General features: G+C 37.5%; 1 protein-coding gene across 4 annotated transcripts in view; it reads right to left on the reverse strand.

The window, feature by feature from the left end:
• LOC129281542 (tyrosine-protein phosphatase non-receptor type 13-like) overlaps positions 1-18,557 on the reverse strand; it is a 68,692-nt gene that overhangs the window by 32,832 nt on the left and 17,303 nt on the right. For 2 of the 4 annotated variants that reach the window (XM_064112937.1, XM_064112934.1), the window contains exons 16-27: positions 17,660-17,907; positions 17,091-17,413; positions 16,553-16,629; positions 15,615-15,782; positions 14,796-15,023; positions 13,159-13,577; positions 11,860-12,315; positions 11,117-11,210; positions 10,120-10,407; positions 9,377-9,643; positions 6,681-7,808; positions 5,243-5,454 (exon numbers count right to left, since the gene is read on the reverse strand). In XM_064112937.1, the coding sequence (XP_063969007.1) occupies positions 5,243-5,454; positions 6,681-7,808; positions 9,377-9,643; positions 10,120-10,407; positions 11,117-11,210; positions 11,860-12,315; positions 13,159-13,577; positions 14,796-15,023; positions 15,615-15,782; positions 16,553-16,629; positions 17,091-17,413; positions 17,660-17,907 (3,908 nt within the window). The remainder of the gene's footprint in view (positions 1-5,242; positions 5,455-6,680; positions 7,809-9,376; positions 9,644-10,119; positions 10,408-11,116; positions 11,211-11,859; positions 12,316-13,158; positions 13,578-14,795; positions 15,024-15,614; positions 15,783-16,552; positions 16,630-17,090; positions 17,414-17,659; positions 17,908-18,557) is intronic. The other 2 variants (XM_064112936.1, XM_064112935.1) reach the window with 2 other exon arrangements.

The raw sequence follows: 18,557 nt of genomic DNA on the forward strand, positions 1-18,557 counted from the left end.
GCACTATCAGACCAACAAACAATTTGAAAGAAATTATATTATACTTGTAGGCATTAATTAATCAAATTCTATTCATGAATTGGAAATAAATCCTGAATTGACTTTACAGCGATTTTGCATATTTCCAAACTTTTTGTCATTTTCCTCCATTTTAAAATCATAGGGCAAAAAGGAAAGCAAATTTCAAAGAAAATATATAAAAAAGAAAACAATACCCGGTAATCAATATTCCTTCATAATCAATTCAGTGTGCAAACATTTTTGAAAAATAAAAATAGATAAATTCAGTGTAAATAAAGGTAAGATCAGGTGTGGATCGGGGGGACGGGGGGGGGGGGGGGGGGCTTGAAATTATAATGGTGCACCTTGTAAATGCCTTTAAATGTCGCGCACCATGTGAAATGAGGGATTAACTTTTTCGGGAGACAAAATGTCCTTCATTTTGTACTGAAGATCTTTTTTTTTTATTGGTCAAATTTTGGGACAAAATTTGCACCCCATAGAATTCTGACTCTGGATCCGTGCCTGCAGTAGAAATACTGAACACGAATTGACTAGAGCACCACATCTGTAATAAATTTACCTCACATTGATATATAATGAAAGGCCCAAAATATCCACTTTATCTTAATCCCTTCTTAATTCCTCTTTAATGATCCCTCACATCCAAGCTTGCATGTTTTCTCTCAAACTGATCCCTCTCAAAATCATCAACATTTACTCCCAAGATGGCGATATCTATCCTAATCCGTTCATGACTATCTTCGAACCAGACGTAGATTAAAACCATGTTAAGGCAGTCCCACTCAAGGCTAAGCTCCCACTAATTATAGACAGTATGTTGGGAAGATTGCTCATTTTGCAATTGAAAGGAATTCTAACATGAATGTTGGCTTTTGATTTCTTGCAATATTACTTTTCTGGAATTTGAATGAAGTCATTATGTTTCATCAATTTGCATTTTTGGAGAAATTATGATTTCTGGTCAATATCATGCAAAGATTCATAGTCTTACATTGTATTTAAAGGAGAATGAAACCCTTGAAACCAGCTGAATCCATATCAAAGAGAAAAATCAAAGAAACATATTGTTGAAAGTTTGAGGAAGATTGAATGAATAATAAGAAAGTTATGAGCATTTGAATATTGAGATCACTAATGCCATGTAGATCCTCCCATTGGCAATGCGACCAAGATCTGTGATGTCACACACGTACAACTCCCTCATTGCTTTAGTACTTATTTCACTTATATTCTCACTTTTATAGAATCTATCACAAGGTGAGGTGTTCTCTTTATGAGAGGACAAGTACAGAGGTTTCACAACATTATATCATTGATGAATCGTTTGTCATATGATTAGAATGAGCAAAAAGAGATGTTTTGGGGTATATTTTCAGTGTCCAAAAGGGGAGAGTTGTTCATCTGTGATATCATAGATCTTGGTTGCGTTGCCAATAGGAGGATCTCCATAGCATTAGTGATCTCGACATTCAAATGCTCATAACTCTTCTATTGCTAGTCCTATTTTACTCAAACTTTTGTTGATCTTATTCTTTGATTTTTCTGCTTTCACAAAAGCTAAGTTGCTCCAAGAGTTTCATTCTCCTTTAACTAAAGAACTGGATGAGCCTGCACCTCGGAAAGTTTTTAACAGAAATATGGTGCAATATAAATGCTGGGGATTATCATCATCATCATGCTTTTCTGGAAATTGTTATTTTTACAAAACATTCATGTTTTGCAATAACCCCAAATTTAAGTCCCAACAAAATAATGATTATAAAATCATGAAATTTACTGATCTTTTTTTCTCCACTACTTTAATAAAAAAAAAACATAGGGAAGAGGTGATCCACTTCTCTCCCCCTCCCCCGTGTTGCAACCCCTTTCTACATGTTTCCATCATATGTCCAAAGCATAAGAATTTAACAAAATTGTTCATTCAAGGTTTCATGTACATGTACTTCCTTGCATTTTTTCAAGGGAAGACTTGCTAAACATGGTCTCAATTTATAAGCAGACATGTTGGGATTACAATAATTGTAATGTAATTGATATCGGATGACTGAGGTCCCAATTAAGTACATGATTACTTTATATAGCAGAAAACAATAGAAATACCCGAAACCATATCAGCAATTTCAAACCACAATACAATCTCTTGATTACTGAAAACGTGTTATCATTTAAAACAAGAATTCTATTCTTTTTACAATATCTAACCTAAACTAATACCTTAATGATTGTCACGTTCTCACAAAGCATGTAAAGAAGCTAAAATAAAGTAATTGAATATGTGTGTACAAGGGCATTATTCGGGGGGGGGGGGGGGTGGGGGTATGGGACACTAACCTCTCTGTGATTTTTTTGAAGTGACATAAATTGAATAAAGATCTTGTTTTAATTTTTTTTTGTAAATACAAGAGACCATAACTTACAATGCTATTCATTCTTATCTTATTTTATCTGTAGTTTTTCAATAAATAATGATGGCTAATTACTACATGTCTCTTTCAAGAACACGAAAAAAATTGAAAAAAACAAATTTATGTTACGACATGCCAACGTACGGCATGTAAACACTTTTCTATACGAAACTGTTGCCCGATTTTCATGCAACACTACATTTGGATGAATAACATTTCATATTTTATCAAAAAATGAATAAAAAATTAAAAAAAATCATTAATATACATGTATTTCAAAATTCAGCCTGTGTCACTGAATATTAATCATTCACATCCTTTAGTAATTATCAATGACTAAAAACGTAAAGTATACACTGTATGTACATGTACTGCACATATCAATAATTGGAAATTCTATTAAAAACTGAATAGCATTCGGAAAGTGCGATCAATCAATCTATTTACGTAAACAATAAGCAGGGACAAACGCATGATCTCTTTCCGCCTACAAAAATAGCTTGTGGTTTCATTTTTTTCTATGGATGAATCGGACAAGTAATTAGAATGACAAAAAGGGGTGGAAAAATAGGATCCCATCAATTATTCACTCAATAATAACAAGCTCGTAAAGAGCTGATAATCATGAGCATGTTCACATTACTCAATTTCCTGTTCCATAAAAAAAAGAAGAAGAAACGTGTGCACAGCCCCATGCATTCACACATAATGTATCCTCTCCAAGAACTTTATTATATTTTTATTAATGAAAGATACAGGTTTTGAACTGGATAAAACTGTGCAACTATATTTTCTTTCAATTTGCCTTTAAAATTCTAAAAAAATAATGTCATCATCCCAATGGTCCCTAAGTTTGGATATTTTTTTAGATTAAATCTTAAAATATAAAGCTTGCGCCACATTGTTACAAGAATTTTTCTTTCAAGTCCCATTCCACTTCTGAGATCAACTTTGCGACCCCAGCATACACGGTTCCGAAACTACATTTTGTAAGTTCATGTCAAACCTAAAATTGCTCAAAAATAAATTTCATGTACAAATCTAATGCAAATTGTGTTTTTAGCAAATTTTAATTGTACTAACTAAAGTTGAACTAAATGCCCATAATCTGAAGCCTTGATTATTTCCTGACAATTATATTTTGTGTCACATGAGCAGATAAAATGAAATTGTCCTGTTACCAGAATTTTTTTCACAGTTGGCCATCCATAGTTAAACAGGAACTTTAGACCACAATTTTTAAATCAAACCCAAGTTACGCATACGAGATCCAAATAGTGTCCCTGATGATTTCCATATATATAACAATTTCAAAAAATATGAAAAAAAAGAAATACATAATTATTAAAAAAAAATAGATTGCACCTTAAATGGGGAAAAAATAAATTCCTTTTATCAGCTAAAAGTGCTTTGTAGGCAAGGATGTACATGTATAAGGCAATGTGAAAGGGGTAACAACATGAAATCAATACCTTGTTTTGAGGGGGATCACAGAGGAAATCTCTTATCATTGAGGGCTTTTCTTCTAATGAGCATTCAAACCTATATTCAGCACTTCAATATGATGTACATGGAAGAAGGGAGTAAGGGACAACGTTTGAGTAGAACTTTGGCAAACTTGTTTTTTCAAATGTTTTCTTCTTCAATATTTTCACACTTTTAATTTCATTTATCTATAAAATTCAATCTTTTTTTTTCTTTTTAAAACATTTTATTGATAAAAAGATGTAAACAATATCATACAAAGATTGAGATATTTTCTTAACAACACTGTTTTTAAAAATATATAGATTTTTCCTTTTACAACTCTTTTTTGTAATTTCTAAACGATATATAAAATATTATAGTCAAAAGATTGAATAAAATTTAATCTTGCTTAATACCCTTTCCATCTCTCAGTATTTCTTTCGCTCTGTTTTTCCCCCTCTCTCATTTTCCCTCTATTTGTTTGCTAAATTCTTTCTTTCTTTCTTCCTTCCTTCCTTCCTTCCTACTGTTTTCCTTTCTTCCTTCCCTTCATTCTTTCATATTCTATCCTTTCATTTCTATCCAGTCCATTCCCTTTTCTTTTTCCTTTATTCCTGTCGTCATCCACTCATCTCTTTACATGTATCAATTACATGTATTCTTAAAATCTACCAAAGCAATAGGCCCAGCAATGTAGAGGTACACTCTCAGAGCAATCAAATTCCATACTCTTTACGAGATGTACAAAAATGAATCTTTGTAACTTACAACCTTTTGCAATCAATACAAATACAGAGGTAGTGTATGTAAATGATACTACACGATGGATTGGGAGGGGGTACAGTAGAAAACTAGGTCAATCGACAGTTGATTTGGCATGTTGATCTGACGTTTAGAAGGGCAACATTTTAAACAGACTCGATAAAAGCATCGCTCAGAAGCTGGAACGAACAACGGACCACTTGAAGCATCATGCTTTCAAAATTACACACTGAACATGCACCAGTCAATCACACCTACATGCAATAACTTTATGTCACCGAACTGGAAACTTTAATTTACACTACTTAACACGCCCAGGGAATTTTCACTGGCAGAATGAGTGAGGAATATCATATGTTACATGTATCTAGAGGTTAACGGCCTTATGTCGAGTATGAACCCATTGCATGCCTAAAATCTTGCATTACAAAAGTGTAGGGGTGTTCTTATACAAGGGAAATGGGTTCTTAAACGTTCGCACAAACCAAAGAATTGTTATTCAAGTAGTTTTTTTTTTTATTCAAGGAGGGTTTCTTATATGTAGTTAATGATTACATAATAGAAAATTCTTGGTATTGACTTACCGGATGCGTGGCATCGTGAATCAACTCGCCGTCGACAGCGAGGATGACGTCGCCTTCTTCGATGAGGCCACTCTGAGCCGCGGCCTGACCGGCGAAGAGCTTCTTGATGCGGATGAGGCACTTTCTGGGGTCGGTATTGGTCCCCTTGCCCCCCATCACGCTGAAGCCAAGTCCCTGAGAGCCCTTGCTGAGTTGCACTTCAAAGGTGTTATCTGGATACAGGAAATATCATAGGTTAATAGCTGTCTGTAACAATAGGGATCAAAATATACTAAGTTTTAAGCAGAAATATAAAACAAATAATGTACTTGCCAAACCACTCTGCAGAGTGTTCAAGGTGCACAGAAGATTAATAACTACAAATAATAAAGCTTTTGAGCAGATTTATTTACATTCAACAGAGATACTGTACAAGTTTTGATGTGTTCAGGAAGGCTACTCAGGCATGGGTGACCTTTTCTTCAATGATATCGCGATCAAAATCATTTACAAAATTAAACTATTAATAACCAATTGAGGAAAGATCAATTGACAAATTTATTTTATTAAATTTCTTAAATCATTAGTTGATGCTTCATACTGTATTTATTAGTACCAGGGGTGTGAGTGGTCACAAATAAAAAGATCTGAAAAAAGCTGAAGAGTGTTGAAAAAGTCTGAAATAGAAAGAGCTCCCATACTTTTTGTACAGAGGAAGGTAAAAAATAAGCTGAAATTGAGCTGAAAAAAAAAAAATCTGAAATCAGAAAAAAATCTGAACTCTCACACCCCTGCCTTTTCTTCAATGATATGGCTATCAAAATCATTTACAAAATTAAACCATTAATAACCAATTGAGGAAAGATCAATTGACAAATTTATTTTATTAAATTTCTTAAATCATTAATTGATGCTTCATACTGTACTTATTAGTACTTTCATGGTAACAGGAACAAAGTGAAAACCAGCAACATTGGGTAATCACAAGCCACCCTGTAAAAATATGAGAAATTGATAAATAATGCAATAGATCAATACTGACAAAATAATTAAACCAATCAATTTTGACAAAATAATTCATCATCATTACTGAGAAAAATTTGTCATTTGAAAGAGCTCTTTTCTCCCTAGTGTCAAAATATGGAGTCATCAAATCCAACCAAGCAAGGGATACAAGAATTCTATCAAAATAATTTCTTTTGGGCTGGTTTGCAAATCTCATGCTTGAGTAGACTGCAAACTTCAAACACCATTTTCTCCTTGTTCGAGAATCTTAAATTTATCTACATCATATCATGTTGCTTTATGGTTTTGAGTTCATATTTTTACAATAAATCAATTTGCAGCATACAGTACAATAAGGATCTTCTTTTTGCAATCTATTGAAATTGAAAGTGCATTTTGGCTGATTTGTTGTAGGTTTTGAGCTTGGCAGTCACATATTCCCTTTTTGTCTCACCTGCAGTAACATAAGGCAGATTTGGCATGTCAATCTCGGTCATGTATCCAGTGGACATCATAGTCTGTGATAGCATCGTCTGTGTCAGGGTCAGGGCACCCACACTGCTCAAGGTGGAGTTAGGTGACATCACCTCTTCCTCCTCCTGGGCAGTGGGGCTGGTGACCGATATCTGGCTGGCTTGGGATGCCGTCGGGGATGACGAACGGGAAGAGTGTGGCGGGGACATGGTCGGTAATGATGGAGCGGCGTCGCTGATGTTCTCCGAAATGGGTTCCGGGCTTGTCGGCAACTTCATGGCTAGTCGCGAGACAAAGTTCGGATCTTTCGGGGTGCTCTCTGCGGGCAATTTGGGCTTGACCAGCCTGTGGTCCTCCTCATCTGACCAATGTCCGGCAATGTCATTATCGCTGAATGCCATGGACTCGGACTCTTCGCTTTCAGATTCTGCCGACTCGGAGAGAGGCGATGTCTGTGACCTTCGGCTTGATCGGGGAGAGGATTCCGTTCGTCCAAACTGTGTGCTTTCTGTCGGAGCAGGAGAGTGACTGCTTGCGATGCTTATCCAGGACTTCCGCTTCTCAGCCTTCCTCATCCCCGTCAAGTGTGCTGTCGGAGTCAGCGTATCTGCCTCGCGAGTACTCAATGTAGGTGAGGCAATCTCTGCCAGGTAGTCGTCCACCTCATCCGAATAGCCATCAGATTGGTACGGGGATTCTGTGACAGAGCCACGAGATGGGGGATCAGCAGTCTCGTTGTCCGGTACATCTGGCATTTCATTCTCGCTTCCGAAGTCGTCATCCGTCAGAGGCGGGGTGCGGAAGTCATCATCGTGCAATGCCTCGATGGTCGGTGTGGTTGCGTGCGACGCGAAGGACGGCATCATGAGGCTATTGGCATCGTCCGACTCTGTATGCTCAGAGTGTATTCCTAGCGACGCTGCCGATGATGTCCTCCGGATAGAGTACATGGTGTCTTCCAGGTCGTGGTGGAATATGACGCCGAGACTGTTCTTGCGCTGCGTCCCGAATCGAGGTGATCCTATTCTGTGTATGTCGGTAGGGGACAGGGCCACGTCGTCTGAGGAGGGACTAACCGGTGGCTCTGTGTCATCTATGTCTGGATCAACTACACAACCAGGGAAGGATAAACAGAAAATGTAATTAATAATAGGCGACCATTATCAGTCAAAAACATGCAACTATTCTCTATACTTAATCAAATCACTTCAGACAACAGATATTTCCTTGACTTTGAAATTTGACTTCAGGGCTTTGTACGAAACTTGCAATTTAGTCCCTAAAATCAGTCATGGCCTTGCAATCACATGTAAATTTACCAGTAATTGCTGGACCCAATCTAACAAAGAGTTGCGATTGACTCAAATAACACTTAAAATTGCAACTGATTTAAATTTTCCCTAAGTACACAATTTAAATCTATCGCAACCCTTTGTAAGATGGGGCCCCAAGTCTGCTTCTTGCCACAGAAAGTGCAGATTGTTTTGCTGTGGTAAAATTGATCTACAATATCCATTCACAACTGATATTTTCAACCAATGTCCTTTTTTATAGAGGATAAAATAACACAATTTTGCATAATCTAGGACTGTAACATAATGGTTATGCCAAACAAATGATAAACAAGAGGTAAATAATTTCATAAAATTATTATTATAATGGTACATGTATGACTCAGAACAAGTAATAATATAATGTACAAATTGGGTAACTTTGGTTAGACTTGCAATGTCAGAATTATTTCTCTAATATCTAATCTAGTCAATGTGATCTATCACCTACTACATCAATATTACATAAATTGTAACTTAAAAAAAAAAAAAAAAAACTGTAAAAACCTACTACTAACGACATCAAGGAAAATAACTCAAAATCCACAATGACAGTAAGGAAGCACAATAATCAAAATCTAAGTTACTTTACAGAAATACACTAGAAAAAAGACTAACTCATTGAAAAAATAAAAGTGAAGAAAGAAGTTATTCTGACGAATTGTAAAGAAATCAATTTTACAGTACAACATTGCCCTACGCCATCTGACTTCATACAACAACAAATAACTGATATTCTACATATAACAAGATTTAAACAAGAAAAGAAAAATATGTCTGTGAATGGTACAAATAATCAGGAGAAAATACATGTACACTGTAAAGATATAAAGATTTAGCCAAGAAAGAAAGAAGCAATACACCTTAGTTGTACTCAAATTCTTGAAAAGTATCAATTATGAGCCAACAAAATGTGCCAAAATGCAAATACACCTTGTCCAGCTTTTGTGAAGTTGGTACTAGAAGATGAGCAAGATTTGCCCTGAATAAATCATACACATTTAACAGTGAATTGCAACAGTTTAAAGTAATTTGTTTTACATATAGGACAACTGGAAGTTCCATGCACAGATCAAAGGAATACGAAAAAGAAAGAGGAAGAAAGAGATTAGAATGAATACTCATGAAAACCTTCTTAGGACAGATAAGAAAAAGAATATGTTACAAACTAATCAATTTCTGTATTCTATTACTATTGCTAAATTCCAAATTAAGTTTCTACGTTACCACTCCATCTTCAGACAAAAATAGGAAAGCCATGCGAGGAGAGTCCAGAAGGATCTACAAGGTTACACCTTCACGGCAGTCACGACACCAAAATTAAAAAAAGAATCTTGGAATTTACTTTTCTCGTTTTCTGAAGGATCACCTTTAATCTCTGGAAGCAAAGTGCCCCCTCCAGGGGGCGCCATTGCTTGTTGGACTGTGCTCTGTGTACGCACGAAAGGCTCCTCGATGGTCAATGGGTCACTTTTACTGACCGCTGCATCACCGTCGTCGTCATCCTCCCATCCCGTCTCGTATTCCTCGTCAGCGGTTCCGAGATCAAGGTCTTCATTTTCGGTGGCAAAGTCGGTTTCGTGATGTTCATCAGCCGAGGTGAGATTGGGGTCTGCATTGGGAATGATTGTGAGAAATGAATTGAATTAATGATAATAGCAGTTTTCATGAAAACAATACATGTACTTGGTATTTCCACTTCACATACATGTAATGAGACAGTGCGTCCCCACATGCATAAATAATCTAGAAAATTAAAGTTGGAATCAAGCAAAAATTCATGTGCAAAAAAAACTTTTTATATAATGCAGGAATGGTCAGAAAGAAATGTCGATTTTGAAATTATCACGATATTAAAAATTGATAAGCAGAATATAATCATCATTTCATGGTGAATTATACACTGATGCTATGTGTGATCTTACAAGGTTGATTCCTGGCTAAGCAACATATATATAAAGCTACATGGAGGCGTCATGGCCTAGTGGTTATGATTCTTGTCTTTCAATCTGAAGGATGTGGGTTTGATTTGACACAAAAAAATGTTGATTACTTCATGGAATTGCTTAGAATTGAACATACACTCACTTTCTTTCTCTGGCAAGATATTCGGGCTAGGACTGGTATCCAGCTGCCCCCCTCCACCACTACCACCACCAGTTTCCTTACCCCCTTCGGGTGCAGCATCCTCCCCCTGCTGTTTCAGGGGCTGTTGGAAGTGGACCGGTGTTGGGGGGAGAGCGCTGGTCGCCGCTGGAGGGATGCCGCGTTCGATGACGAGGGTGCTGACGTCCTTGGCCCGGCGGAGGATCTCCACGGCCTGCCGGTGAGTGACCTGGGTCAGCGATGCCCCGTTGACCTGCAGCAATCGATCACCTGATCGGAGTTCAAGAAAAGAAAACGGTAAGTCTTTGAATTTCAATGTAACAGGGTCCCGTAACACAAAGGTTAGTGAGTGATCATACACTTCTTGATTTTTACGATTAACATCGAGGTCAATGCAATCAATCCTAAAATATTTTTCTATGATTGCTAAGCTTTGTGTTACGGGCCAAGGGAAGCATTTCATCAACATTTGTCATCCAAAAAGTTGTCAGAACTCACATCTTTCCTTGGTTATGATTGACTAAGAGGCCCAAGCATCTGACTTTTACTATGGTAAATATTGGATAAAACATCTGACAAGTCCTTTCATGAAATGATCCAATGTACTAAAGGCATGTGAAATTCACATACAATATGAAAAATTTTGTTATTTGGGTTTCACACATTTCTTTTCTCTTTAGTTTGTAGCAAATATCATGACATCGCTTTAATACATGAACTACATGTATGTCCATCACACATCAATGTAATGTAGAATAGACTGGCACTTTGATTTATGGTTGAAAATAAAGTATATTAATAAAATCAGAAATGTCAAATCAAATGAAGAAAATAGAGGCCGTATCATTTACCAAAATTTGATATTAAAAATAATCAAAGTTTTCCAACATCCAAGGATCTTCACTAGGTTTTCAAAACATAAGCAAGGTAAAGTAGGAAGCAACATTAAGATAAAGTAATCAAATGTTTTTGAACTCACCAGACTTGATACGGCCATCTTGATCAGCAGCCCCTCTTGGAACCATAGTCTTGATGTAAATACCTCCATGCTTTACACTCGTGTTTACTCCACCCTGAAATGACAGAATAAAGGTCAAAGGTCACAGAGCAGATTAGTACAATTGATCTACTTCCTTTTTTATATACTTTTTATCATTCATTCATAACCAAATTAGACAAGATACATGTACCTCGAATCCGAGATGGTAAAGAAGTAATTTAATCTGTATCCAATTTTATCAGCATACTATGAAAATGAAAGATTTCACATCAAATCCAGATCATACTTGGAGGGCGCACGCTAGGGCAATCATAATTACGGCTACGCTCTAAAAACAATGTGCATATTAAAATCTAAGAATGCCATTAAAAATACGAACATAAGCTTTTGTGTGAAACAATTCCAGGGGCTTGTTTCACAAAGATTTAAGTGTGACTGAATAAAAATGGCACTTATAATCCCCATTGTGTGGTTCATAATGCCTCACATCATTGGTCATATCATGCTCCGAGGACACACTACTATTCACCAATGTTTTGCGATAGATACCATGTGCGCATTGGCATTTAAGCATGACTTTAAGTCACACTTAACTCTTATTGACACACTCCCCCCCAAGCCGGGATAATAATAATACTAAACAATGCGCCTCGGAATAGATTATTTCTAGATAAATGGCGCTACATTGTATATAAATGCCTATTATTAGATTTCTTCCTTACTGTTACACTGATGCCCAAAGACCCATTCACTTTCTTCAGCTGAACGGTATACTTGTCCCCAGGAAGTAGATCCAGTCCTTCGCTGGCCTCCTGAACCTCTTCATCCAAGGTCTCCTGCTCCGCCTTCTTGTTCTTGACCTCCGTTTCCTGCGATGCCGCGGCCACCTTCGTGGTCGGCTTATCGCGAGATGGCGGCATTGCGGCGGTCACGGTCGATGGGGTCGCCGTCACGGAAGATTCCAACCCAGCGCTGATCTTGCTGAAGTTTAGATTTGGTTTGTTCTTTTTCTCGTCCATATCTCCGAAGAGGTCCTCCATATCCGAGCTCTCAGGGGTCGTGACCTTTGAGTCATCGTCGCCGTCATTGTCCAGGTCCTCCCATTCGTCCGCTGAATGGTTGTCAAGAATGTCTGCGCTTATCGGATCATCCTTTTCGGATTGCTTGGAATGGATGTTCTAATGTAATGAAAGATAATTTACACAAATTAAAGTAATTATGTTATATCATGTCATGACTTCTTATTTTTTCTGAGAAATGCAATGATGAGATGCTTTCATTTGATATAAAACTATGATACACAGTTTGTTGTTTTTATTCAAGTTTATAAATATGAAACTAATTGCAACCTCTGCACAAAAGTCAATGAGGCAACAGTAATCAGATATTCATCATCTAAAATTGTTTGCGACTGAAATACTAAGACTTGTGGGGCATTGCAAGAAACTTGCGATCAATCGCAAGTCTATTTTCGTTCCCGAAATCAAGCATATGCCGTGCAATTAGTTGCAAATTTGCGATTGATTGCTAATCTGCTCCATGAAACAAGGAGTGTAATCTGATTTTCTACAGTTAAAAGTTATCATTCAATTGTAGAATTGCAGCAGAATATTTGCCATTGATTGCAAATATTTTCTTGCAACACCCCCTAAGAGTATATCAGATGACAGCATATCATCTTCAATGATCGCGTAATGGTAAGGAAATATACGTTAGCGCACTTAATGGTTCATAAATATTCATGCATGACAAATCACAATTTACAACTACCTGTAGGTGGAAAAAAGGCTATATTTTCTCTTTCATATGATATTTAATTCATTAAATCTTATAATGGCCAGGTTAGGAATTTTTTATTTCCAGCATAGTAATTATCTCCTTTTAGTGTGTTCTGGTATAGTGTACAAATAATTCAGATAGACACTGTATATAGTACATGTAGTTTCCTCAAAAGCTTTGAACACCGTGGATACATGCTACAATACAAATACCATATATTATTTTGATTATTATCATATTACCTCTGGTGTCTTCCTTGAAGCATCCTCCTCTTTCTCTGTTATCCTCCCACCATCGTCGTCCCTCGCGCCATCCTCATAATCCACGACTCCCCTTCTCCTTGCAATCTTCGGCTTCTCAACCGACAGATACCTCCCATGTTTCCCCTCTCCCGTCCCGTTCCTCTCCTGGTCCGAATTCAGGCTGTAGTTGGACCCGAAGCTCTCGGGGCGGCGTCGCGGCTTCGTCGGCGGGAACTGCTTGGGGTTGCGAAGCTTGGGAGAGTTGTTCTCGCTTGCGGAGGATTCATGGGGGAGATCTTCAATGTTTTCAAGGGATCCTTGGCTGGGGGCAAGGGTTGCTGTCTGGGTGTTGGCAGGCTGGTGGACGTTGGCATACACGACCTCGGAGCTTGGGGCGGACGAGAGTTTGGAGTTCAATCCTGCAAGAAAGGACGAGAAAAATTCATGAACTTTGCATATCCAATTTCTATACCAGGGTCTGGTTGCAAAGACTTGCTTACATGATATGATAGCCTTGCCATCCATTGTAATTACCATGGTAACAATGCTGAACAGCCAATATATATATAAGTTTCAATTGGATGGCAAACTTACCATAAAAATAATTTCTAAGCAATGGTTCAAACCCTATCAATTATGTCATTCTAGACAGAAAGTTTGATTTGAATTGGAATAAGCAAAATGATTTTTGTCAAGACACCTTGGAAATCATAGAGTAGCATACCATATATATTAAAGGAGAATGAAACCCTTGAAACCAGCTGAATCCATATCAAAGAGAAAAATCAAAGAAACATATTGTTGACAGTTTGAGGAAGATTGATTGAATAATAAGAAAGTTATGAGCATTCGAATATTGAGATCACTAGTGCCATGTAGATCCTCCCAACGGCAATGCGACCAAGATCTGTGATATCACACACGTACAACTCCCTCATTACTTTAGTACTTATTTCACTTATATTCTCACTTTTATAGAGTCTATCACAAGGTGAGGTGTTCTCTTTATGAGATGACAAGTACAGAGGTTCGTACAACATTATATAATTGATGAATCGTTTGTCATATGATTAGAATGAGCAAAAAGAGATGTTTTGGGGTATATTTTCAGTGTCCAAATGGGAGAGTTGTACGTGTGTGACATCACAGATCTTGGTCGCATTGCCAATGGGAGGATCTCCATAGCATTAGTGATCTCGACATTCAAATGCTCATAACTCTTTTATTGCTAGTCCTATTTTACTCAAAGTTTTGTTGATCTTATTCTTTGATTTTTCTGCTTTCACAAAAGCTAACTTGCTCCAAGAGTTTCATTCTCCTTTAATAACAATAATAATAATAATAACAACAACAACAACAACAACAACAACAGCAATATTCTGTTCATATATATCATCACCGGAATCAACGGATTTTGACTAGCTGCATACAGTGTATGTATGATCTTCACACGCTGGGGAGTATTCTTGTAATGTAATGTAATGATGCTCCAATCGCTAATCCAACAGCACTGACGATACCATCCTACTCGGTACCCATTTAACACCTGGGTTCAGGGTGACCAAGTCTGAATTGACGCCTTGCAAAAGGGCGCTAATGCCTTGGTGGGATTCAAACAATGTATAAATTGTATTTACCTGTTTTCGGCTGCGACACAATCAGCTGTACGACCTCTGGCGAATTCTTGATGATATCCACGGCAACCCGATGCCCCACCCCCTCCAGACTCTGGCCGTTGATTGAGATGATCCGATCCCCGACGTGAAGCCTGCCATCTCTGTGGGCGGGGCCATGAGGCTCTATGGAACGGACGAAGATCCCAAGGTCTAGACTTCGGGAGTTTTCTCCTCCGACGATGGTAAGGCCTGAGAAGAAAAATATGAACAACATGGGTCAAATCGAAACATATACCGTAACAGACTACAAAGTACACTTTTTCCTCTGAGGGAAAGAAGCACGAATCAGGAGCGAGGTTAATCCATGGGTGCAGTTTATAGTCAGTTACTTAGGGTAATAACCTTTGCATTCAGATTCTTGTGAAAAGCAAGAATTCTAATCCACCATGATCAAATTCAACTTTGATTCATAGGATTCAATATTATTGAGAATCTCATTCAAGAAAGAAGAACATGTTTTGTTTTTGTCATGTAAATCATGTAAAACCTAAAGGCATCCTTATGAAACACTATTTTCTAGTGCCATACCTAAAATAACTAGAAATTCTAGGGCATCACCAAAGTATTTGATAGGAGGGGGAGGGGTGAGACAATCTATATTTCTCTCAATAGAATAAAAGGAGTATTATAGTATTACACAGCAAAGACCTTTCAATTTATTATCTCCTTTCTTCTTTATTCTTCCTCTTTTCCTTGTCTGTAGTTGTGGAGGGAAAAAGTGCAGTGAATTCAGCCCTCCCTCTTTACGGGGACAAAAACGGATTTGCTACTACTACTCACCAAGTCCTTTCTGAGGGCTCTTCTTTAGGGTGACGATGATGATATCCCTCTCAGGGCGCTCGGAAGGTGGAAGATCTTCTAGACGCTCCCTCAGGGAATCGCTGATAGACTCGTCCTGGTCTAAGGACTTGCGGGACTGTGCATGTGTGTTGTTATGTATGCTCGTGCCTGAAAATATGAAAATAAACACTTGATCATCATCATCATCGTTTATTTCAGACAGCATTTTCCCTCTTACAGAAGGTTGCTGACTCTCACGCCATTATGTCAACAATGCACGCTTTAAAAAAAAGTGTGATAGGTTAAAAACGGAATCACACGTGACTGCGAGCATGCAATCATTTGATTAGATCTTGCAGTCAGTTGTTTTTATATCTATCATACCCCAAATAAGGCATTTGGCAGACAAGATATACGTGTAGATGCATATATTTTCTTTTTAATCACTTACTCTAGACAAAATATGTCATAATGGCTCAGCGAAATTCGACAAAATTTTTAATTTTGCCATTGCGCGTCTGTACTAATCTATCGATCCACAATATCCATATTTCCAGCTGATCAAACCTAAGCACAATAATGTGTATGCGGAAGTGTGGGTCTATGTGCGCAGTACAGTGACATAATTGTTTAGACAGAATTACAATGCTACTTGAATAATATCAAAACAGATGTTCGACAGGAACACAGACAAATAAATTGCTACAAATGATAGCTAGAATTACACATTATGATAATAAGACTGACTGGCAATAATTTTCAGGGATACCACAAATATTTCCCTCATTAGACCAATACTGCCCTCATCTTGACTCAAGGAAACATGAGACTAATTTGGGAAATATATCAGCCGTCTCTCTCAAGGCCAGTCCATATTGCATAAATATAATTAAGTAGCCCAATTTGTGAATAATCAGGTAAAGGAGAGAGATATTTACCCAGGACGTAAGGCTTCTCGCTGTCTGTAGGCCCGATCTCTGCATACCCATTCTCTTCACCTTTTATCTTTGGTGTTCTGGAAAAAAAATTCAACCAATAACTAATAGTCAGATAAGAAGCACAAAATCTCATGAGAGATTCTATGGATGCTGAAAGTTGAAGAGTCTGATGAAATTTTGTAAAATGACCCAACAATATAAGATTATTGATAACTGGTGAATACCTTGGTAAATTCAATAAGGTGCATACTTGAAACTCACATCAGTATAGAACATTTTTAAAAGTTTAATTCACAATTGGCTTGAGCTAAAACCGGGGTATATAAATCCAGCTATTATTAATATTTATCAAAACTCAAAACCAGGAACCCGTAACACAAAGCTTAGCAATCGTCGGAGAACATTTTATTTTTATGATTGTTTACATTGGCTACAATATACAATTAATCGTGAAAATCAAGCGTACCATTAATTGCTAACCTTTGTGTTACGCGACCAAAAACATCACTTTTATCTTTAACGAAAGTTTAAATATTACCTCCTATTTTGCTTGTTCTTCTTTCTGTTTTCTTTTATGCTTTCGATCGTGGCATACGGAGGGTCATCCAGAACCTCTTGCGACTCCTGCTGTGACCTTCTCTTTGACCTTGGCTGCACCCTGCCGACTTCCTCGTATCCGTTCTCAACATGATCGTTGCCATCGAATTCATCTCGAGGTTGTGGCCGTTCTCGGAGCACACGTTGTTGATTGACATTTGACCTAGACCCCGTCGTCTGGTTCCTGTATGGCTGATTTGTTTGATGTGACCTTTGATGTCTGCTGTCCTCTGTTGTTGTGGAATGAGGTTGTCTCTCAAGGCTCTGTTTGTATATGACAAATTGAGACAAGATGAGAAATTAATTGAATAAGGACATACATATTATATCCCTTGAGGCGACTGTATGGTTTGATAAATTCAATAACGAAGTCACTCATTATTAAGCTATTGCAATCATATACATGTTTCATATTGCAAGAACATAATTGCAATCATAATTCTGACTGACAACATAAACTTTACAAAATAAACCTTGCAACCTTTTTATGCAGATTACAAAGTCATTTACCTTATTCCGAGGGGGTGGTCTCCCGATCCTGACTTCCTCGTAGCCCGTGTTTGACCTCTTGGCCTCCGATATCCCATGATGCCTCATGCTATCAATGGTGTATGAGGAAGCGCCAAGATCGCTGGGTACAGATCCCATCATGCTTTGCTCGCCATCGCTGTAATCATACTCGTCCTTTGGCTCATAGTGGTTGGCGTAGCGCAATGACCCGCTTGCTAAGCTGTAACTATCCCCTTCCAAGCCATAGTCTAAAAATCAGAAAATTAAAACTTCATTTATATTTCCATGTAATTAAAAAAAAGAGCAACATATCCATCAGGCTTGTTGCAGGTTATACGGGTCGACCATACTCACAGACAGATTTGGGAAAATCTTAGATTAATGAAGATTTGCTAACTTCAACAAAACAAGCATATGGGATCCCGCACATCTCACATGGATATTTCAGTCTGATTTTTTTTTGGTATTTCTTAAAAAATACAAAATTTGGTAGTTGGTCTTTTTACTAGATATTATTCCAAATTTGATTTACTGGGAACTACTATTCACAAGTTTTTTTTATAACTTTTTTGTATTTTCCATTTTTCTCTACTATTATTTGTCATTCCTGTACATATTGTATATACATCATTTATTATGCTGAGAAAATGAATAAAATGAACTGAATTAAGCTAATATGAACTACATGACACAATCTTTAAACTGCCAACGAACATGCAGTATTGCAATATAACTTTAGAAATTTAACAGAATTTTCCTATGAAATGCTTGTTCCAAATTTGCAAATGGTGCCGTGGCCGAGTGGTCTAAGGCGCCTGGCTATACATGGAAGCCCGGGGTTCAATCCCGGCCGCGCCACCTATGCCGTGAGCAAGGCATTTAATCTGCAATGCGCTTT

The sequence above is a fragment of the Lytechinus pictus genome, chromosome 18 (genome assembly GCF_037042905.1).
Source record: "Lytechinus pictus isolate F3 Inbred chromosome 18, Lp3.0, whole genome shotgun sequence".
Lineage (NCBI taxonomy): Eukaryota > Metazoa > Echinodermata > Echinoidea > Temnopleuroida > Toxopneustidae > Lytechinus > Lytechinus pictus.